The following is an 8,222-nucleotide window of genomic DNA, read 5'->3' as shown; positions in this document are numbered from 1 at the left end:
GGTCCCGCGGTCAACACTACAATCATAATCGCGGCGCTACCCTGAAGATGACCATGACCAATGACGTCAGTCTGTGCGGTACAGCGGCCCGGAACTCAATACACCGCCGACCGCTGTTCCAAAATACGTCCGGCGTCCGGCGACGGTGGCAGCGACGGCACTCGTCCAGCACTAACCCTGTCCCCGGCGCCGTTGTCGTCGCAGTCATCGAGTATGTCTGTCTACTCAGCCGTCATGAGAAGCGTGCGTGAAGTCTGCCGCAACTAGATCCAAACCATACATACATTTAGTAGGGCGTCTAGATTGCGGCGAGAAGTTCCGATTGTTGTGGTGTTTGCACAGCAGCCGCCAGGATGTGCCGCTTCAGTGGGTACTCAGCATGAGTTCAGCATGAAACGAAACAGCCCTGTACTTACTGTAGCGTTTATAATTATTATATATAAAGGTAATGTTGGTGGAGCTAGTAATAATGCTCATGATTGCTTTAATTTTTAATAGCGTGATATGCTATGCCGGATGGCTGGCACATAGACAGCTGAAGACAATCCTGTCAGGTATATACATAATATCTAGCGTCGCATATTCTCCCCGCGGCATGAGGACCTTTCTTACATAATTTGATGCGTCTAGTATTATTCAATATTCTATATCTGTACACTCCAGCGACACTCAATCATTCATCTCATAAATGTATCTCCACAAATACATTAATTATAAAGAAGAGACACTATTTCAAATCACAGTAGCTATAAATTAAAACGGTTTCCGCGGCGCTAGATGTAGTCTAGATCCGCCGGCTCTTTGAGATGCGCATCACTAATTTATTACATTGCTGACGTCAAACATTTTTTCAGTTTAGTTTCTTTTATAATTATTTACAAATTGGAACAGACTTGAAAGTTTAAAGTCTTGTTATAAATTTTAAAGTAATAAATCATACGTAAACTAAACCCACGCATATCTGAAGAGAATAAGTTCTAAATAGACCAGTCGGTTCACAGTTCTAATTATGTTAATCTATATTTAATACTTAATACTCGGCCAGTAAACATCTAAACTTGTGAAGTTTTATGTACTTTCTGTTTATTTATTTGCGTAACGACTTAGATCAGTGAACGAGCTCACGGACCACCTGACCAATATTCAACACGGCGCCGCCCACCTCGAGACGTCAGTTCTAAGTCTCGGTCCTGTAGTACAGGGACACAAGGGCATGCAGCCGCGCCCTTCGGACCTAAACTCATTACTCATTTATTTAATTAAATCGAATTAACTTGTTTTAAGTACTTATTTGGTTGGAAAAATTGCTGCCTATCGGTTAATCGAAAGATCAGTAAGTAATGACTGTAATGAACAATGAGCAATGTCAAACACAGAGTTTCTTATACGTGGCCACAGCGCTGCGAGCTGCGAGCACCATCAAAACTTTCCGATAAATGAAATCCACAGCAATACGCACCTACACTTTAATTAGTTGCTAATAAGTTGTCGTCGTCCCGACGCCGCGACGCGACGGTCTCACAACGGACTCGCCATTGTTCTCTTTACTAGAACTTACTTACGTCCAATTGACTACTTGTCGACAAGCACTTGTGAACAAGACTAATATAATTTAATTATCTACAAAGCTAATTATATCCACAGAATGTTCCGAAGTTAGTGGAGTGTCGGCAAAACGATTTCGAGGGAGTACGACACTATTAGCCTTGGTATAGGTAGCGGTATATTACCACATTTAATGTGATAAATAAGTTTATAAGCGTATCGGTAGGCCAACCCATTGGCCATCAGGTGTGGTCACCCGAGCCCGTAGAGCCATCAGAACGGTGAAGGCGCGCCGCCCGAGTTCGGAGTTCGACGCGACGGTAGGTTGTCGCTACCTGTTCCTCGTTCAGTCCCTTAGTCTTGGGAAGGTGGGTGGATGTGAATGTGAGTGCTACCCAACCCCGAGGCACCTTGTGAATCTTTTAAAACGTATATTAAGTAATATTTTATTTTATTACAACAAAGAATGCAATCCTCTTTTTGAATTTCTATTGTTTTGATAGTTCACTAATCGTCTCGTCTCGTTCATAGTCCAATTTAAATGATCCCATCATGAGGTCCAAGATTCGATTGTTTATCCACTATTTAACTATTGTTTAGCCATCCTACTTTTCAACCCGGAACGCCTGACTATGAACAATATATTGTTCTAATCAAGTTTATAGCAGTAAGAAAATGCATAATTGAAAAACAACGCACAAATGTCAAATAATGAAGAAGAAATGAAGGACATGTGAATGGAACATGAAAGCCCTCAACGAAGTCTCACTGAAGTGAACGTTGTACCTCAGGACATTCACTCTCAGTGCTGTAATCAATTTACCGACGGTAGTTATCATTCTGCCCGTTCTTCTGTAATGATAAGATACGCCGACTGCCCCACCGCGAGTGAAGATGCCGCGGACAACGACCCGAGACCGAATTAACTTCGCACGTCGCACCACAGCTGATTACTGGCGGTCCGAGAGCCGGACATCTCAAACATTACAGGATTCTATACCAAGCATGCTAGAGTATTCAGTGCCATCACTTCAGTGCTTAATAGCATGTGTTGGAATAGCACTTAGGTACGTGGATATGGATCTCAGAAGTACATTTCTGTTACAACATCACTAAATTGTTTCCTGATTACCAATCATCAATATTCTCAGACTTCAGGCTGTGAACATGTTTCAGAAGGAATCGACGTGGACTTTAAAATAAAGCGTACTGTGTACTCGTATTAACCGATGCTATTATACCTGTGCTCAAAACCCCCAGATAAATATTAAGTTTTCCAACGAAATACGCACTTAAAATCAGATGGGCCATGAAGCATAAGTTAATCCGTTTACGAAAAGAGAAATGGTAAACTATTACAAAGGTGCACCAATTTACAAAATACAATAAAAGTTTCTAAGCTCTTCAAGCTCTTACAGTATTATAACTGAAACACGTTACAAGTAGACCAAGATAATTAACATGTAAGTATATAGTGTAAGTTACCGATTTAAATGTTTTGCTAAAAGTATAAAACTAAGGTTAATGCCAGTTTACGATTAAAATTCTCAAACATGAGTAGCTCGCTGGCTCCGGGTCTACATTTTTAATGAAACCGAAGCATACATATTTGTGAAATGAAACGTGAATTATAAAAATGTACTGCAAGGCCAAAGACCAGGCTAAATGGGAGCTGACTGCGAACCAACGAGAACCGACACCACCACATTAATAATGTCTTAAACACACACACACACACAACTTTACTACGAAGAACGTTCAGAAATGTACTCACCAACTCCTTCACAGTTTTATTGAGTTTTGGACACCTTACATAATATGTTATGTTACAAAAACAATACAAATGACGAAAATTATACCTATTTTAACATTTTAACAGTAACTTGACTTTCCTTAATGTTTCTAATGTCCTTGAACTGACCGTCGACAAAGTAATCTTCTATTTCTTGAAGCGTCCTGTCTTTGGTCTCCGGTAACGTGTAGTACAAAATTGTTAAATTGACGGCCATGACTAAGCCGCACACTGCAAATGTCCCGTATACTTTGATACTCACTAACAAATACGGTGGCAAAAGTAATGCCAGGTTCACGCCCAAAGATATAAATACCCCAGTCACAGCTGACCCAACACCCCTGTGTTCCAATGGATATAACTCGCCCAACAACGCAAGAGGGATCGGAGTGCAACCTAAATTGGCAAGGATAAAATACATCACAAATAAACCGATGGGAATAAAGTGGTAATCTTCAGATATGAATCCTCGTGCCACTAAGAACAAATATGTACAGACGACCATCAAAACAGAGCAAGCCGCCAGCCCGGTGGACAGCAGCAACGTGCGCCTCCTCATCACGTTGACGAGGATTGATGAGCACACGGCGCTGACTGTGATGATGGCGTCAATGCATAGCGTGTAGTAATAAGATTGAGATTTGCTTCCAGTTATTTCGCCAATAATCTGCAAAGCGTAAGCGGGAAATATATGCCGCCCACTCGCTTCCAATAAAACAGTGCTGCTCAGTAATATAAACATCGGCCCTAAGAAATTCTTTTTTGTGAATTTCTTGAAAAACTCTATCAACTTTTGTCTCAAACTTAGCTGCTTAGTAGTTTGAGATGCGCGACACATTTGCGACTGTAGCATTTCTTCTAGTTCTCTCTGAGCCTCTGCAGCGTTTCCTCTTAGATAATAAAAGCTTTTTTCACATTTTTCATAATTCTGTTTTGACGCTAACCATGCTGGACTTTCTGGCCACGTCCAAATAATGGCCAAAGAGATTATATAGGGGGTCATGGCTTGCATCGCTATGGTTCTCCAATCATAAAAATGGCCCAAAATGTGCACAAACATCCCTCCTAAGCAGACAGAAGCAGTTTTCAAAGTTAAAAACATTCCTCGGTATTTAGGGCTGCTGTATTCTCCAATAACGATAGCTCCTAAGGATACGGTGGCTCCGGCAGACATTCCTCCTAGAAGTCTACCCATCAACAAAACTGGAATGGTATTGCCAGAATATATTAGCAACCATCCAAGCAGCCCCGGTACCATCAGGATAAAGTGTGCTATTCTTCGCCCATATCTTTCCATTAGTGCGGACGATAAGAAGAACCCAGGTATTCCTGCTATGCCGATTGAAGATGCTGAAAATATATAAAATACACATTCAATACATTTAAGTGTTCGTAATATTTTAACACTAAATTTTGGTACCATAGTTACATGCACGTCGCAAAGTGACTAAACAGTCGACTCCTTCTCGAACTAATTAAATGATTTAATTTTGACAGCCACGAATATGCTATCTGCGATCCTCTATTTCGCGTAGTATTAATAATAATTATAATTAAATGTAAATAGCTAAATGTTTTATCTACGACCCGCAAAACCCATTGTCTACGATAAACAACAAATTTAAGAGATTACTTTTATATTATCAGGCTATCAGAATTAATAAATCCTTCAATACGATTAGCATCTAAACTATTATGCAGACCTCAATATAACAAACATTAGAATAGTTATAAGTATCGTGCAATGAGGTTATCAATAAAAATATAGGTAATTGTTATGACGCAGCCGATGAACGTTATCTAACGCAAACCAAAATCAGTGCACACTCTCGGATTGTTTGTTTTAATTAATATTTATTTGTAACAATGTTTACTAAGCTTCTGAAGATTTAAAATATTACTTTTACACTCACAATATGTTTTCCGCATGCTCTGGATACGATACATTAAATACTATAAAAGCTTACAACAGTAACAATTGTTATTTCTTGCCATTGAAGTATTTTAATCATAATCATAATTAAATTATTAATCGTAAAACGCGTTAAACAAACAAAATCGTGTTAACAAAATACAAGAGTGGGCTTGCTTCTGGGAACAGTGATCCTATTGAGAGGGTATAATGGCATCCCCGGTGAAGGTAAAACTGCCCTAGTAAAACAACATTAGTCAAAGAACGATCGGTCGGCGGTCTATCGCGTTCCGGTTCCGGACTGGCTCTGAGCCAACGAGGTATTCCGAACCTCCAGCCGCGCCGCCCGTGTGTGGCCTCACTGGACGCCGTACCGAGACGGTCGACGTAGAGTCTTTGATGCTGGGCCTATTTGGGGTTGAGCGAGAGTACATGGCAGTCGTTTAGTGGGTCGTATCCAACATCTTCGCAGTCTCACAAATAATGCGCGTCCGGTGCGCGATCACTTCAATGGAGGATCTGCCCAGGTACGAAAAAGTATTTTATGACAGACAGTTTATGTCTGAAATCGTAGAGCATAAAGTAAATTATACCGTTTTAAAATTTGTTGTTTGCAAATATCAACTACTTTGCAGTCTTGTGCGATGTAGACAACCAAACTGCAGTGGTGACATTACACAAAGTAGTTATGGAATGTTTCTATATCGAGCTATTGACATAAAAACTGAATCATCTATTTGTGCCGGAGCTGTGTGTGTATCTAAGGGAGGAAATAATTCACAGAAATCCGGTCCTAAGGCCAATTGTTTGTTTGCTCGTGAAATGAACAATATACCTTTTTTTTTTTTATTGCTTAGATGGATGGACGAGCTCACATCCCACCTGGTGTTAAGTGGTTACTGGAGCCCATAGACATCTACAACGTAAATGCGCCACCCACCTTGAGATATAAGTTCTAAGCTCTCAGTATAGTTACAACGGCTACCCCACCCTTCAAACCGAAACGCATTACTGCTTCACGGCGGAAATAGGCGGGGTGGTGGTACCTACCCGTGCGGACTCCCAAGAGGTTCTACCACCAGTGATTACGCATATTATAATTTTGCGGGTTTCATTTTTATTACACGATGTTATTCCTTCACCGTGGAAGTCAATCGTTAACATTTGTTGAGTACGTATTTTATTAGAAAAATTGGTACTCGCCTGCGGGATTCGAACACCGGTGCATCGCTACATACGAATGCATCGGATGTCTTATCCTTTAGGCCACAACGACTTCATAAGTACCTATATACCTATTCCGCATATTTAAAAAACTTTTTAATGAGAAAAGTTTTATAAAAAGCGCACTGTCTAGTAGCTAACTCATAATATAAAAACGAAGCGAATCTTAAAAATCAAACGTTTTTTAGGCCTTTTAGGTCTTAAATATGTCTTTGGTTGCCATAGTATAGGAAATCCTAATTTGGGACCGGATGACTTGTCCCGGTTGTTATTGTTATTATTTAAATGAGCTTTGTGCTCAAATCAAAAATACCTATATATAGGATTGTATTAGGTCTATTAGATAAAAGACCAAAATTTAATAATTAAATGAATGACGATTGTAATATACAATGCTTCATGTAATAGAAAAAATAACGATGTTTTACTGTTAACAATATTTTTGACGATGTGCAAGACCAATCACGAGAGCCACCAATTGAATTTTCTTCAGAATACACTGATTGCACGTTAGATTGCCTTACGGTCATGGACCCCGCGGTGTATATCCCTAAATGCGTAGCCATTACCAGAGAACTATTCAACAGAACAGCGTCGGGCTAGTGGTTACCGCCTCGCTTCCCGTACAAAGACATGATTATTTTTTTAAATATTATACTCACATAGCCACGAAGAAGTTTGCAAGTCAATTGGTATAGGAGAGTCAGGGGCCTGTAGAGCTGGAAGAAGGCTGGTGGTGTAGCTCAGGAGCATTCCCTGACCAACCATATTCAATAGCACTGCAGACACTGCCCATGACTAAAAGAATATACATAATATTTTGAAAGTTTGTTTGAATTATTAATGGGCTAGCACCTAGTAGAGAGGTCCTCCATCCGTCCTCCCATACTGTATTTACATGAACTATGAGTACTTGCGCGTTTGCAGACATTCATTTGTACTACACATTGCTTTTTCGTTTATCACGGAAGTGGTCCGCGAAAGCCTTTTAGGTACTTAATTCCTTAGAAAAATGGATTTTGTACATCGGGATAGGCATAGCAGCATCACCCATTGTGCGCTCAGAATCGGGTAAATACGATAATTATTCCAATTTATTAATTAACTTAATATCAACGTACTACAATAAAGTTAAATACCTGCTTATATAATGGAGTCATGTCGCGCCTGTCTGCCGCTGACTGGTGTGGCTTGTGGAGGAGTGCGCGTCGCGACCACCTCACGAGGATTATTGTTTATTACTCCACAATTGCGTGTAATCAAATAGAGCCTGATAACTGTTTGCAAACACAATGTACGAGCGTATACTGGGTGTCTCGTCGTTATCACGGGTGGTGGGGCGTACCGTGCAGTGGAGACATCGACGTCGCCGGTGTGTCGCCGCTCTCATGGTACTATGCCAGTGTTTGCACCCCGCAGGCAGGTACCACCAATGCTTCAGATTAAATACATAGGTAAATACGCGTTTACGAACAGCTCCATGGTGATATGAGAACATGATATAATTAACATCAAATTTGGTAACATTGTGATTTGATTAAATACAGCTAGGCTGTCTTCTGAGTCTGTCTGTGCAAGTTCCACTACCTTGCTTGTTTCTGCCGCAAAGCTGCAATACGTTCCGGTTTAGTGGGAAAGGGGGAGGGCGATAGCCGCTATACTATACTATTGAGACATAGACCACATATGAAGGTCGCTGTATTCTCAGTGTGAAGTATAATTACGATAGCGAAGATTTGAGTTTCCTTC

The 8,222-nt window shown here is 40.5% G+C and overlaps 1 protein-coding gene across 1 annotated transcript; it reads right to left on the bottom strand.

Annotated features, from left to right (window-relative positions):
• Positions 1-3,308: 3,308 nt before the first annotated feature.
• Positions 3,309-7,872, bottom strand: LOC114242144 (facilitated trehalose transporter Tret1). The gene is made up of 3 exons (XM_028173191.2): positions 7,613-7,872; positions 7,136-7,271; positions 3,309-4,687 (listed from the first exon to the last, which is right to left on the bottom strand). Exons 1-3 carry the CDS (start codon positions 7,631-7,633, stop codon positions 3,405-3,407), a joined length of 1,440 nt encoding a protein of 479 aa, XP_028028992.2. The 5' UTR covers positions 7,634-7,872; the 3' UTR covers positions 3,309-3,404.
• Positions 7,873-8,222: the final 350 nt, after the last annotated feature.

This window comes from Bombyx mandarina, chromosome 10 (genome assembly GCF_030267445.1).
Source record: "Bombyx mandarina strain Sakado chromosome 10, ASM3026744v2".
In the NCBI taxonomy this organism is placed as follows: domain Eukaryota; kingdom Metazoa; phylum Arthropoda; class Insecta; order Lepidoptera; family Bombycidae; genus Bombyx; species Bombyx mandarina.
Note: the sequence above shows the minus strand (reverse complement) of the source record. Positions and strands in the feature narration are given on the sequence as shown.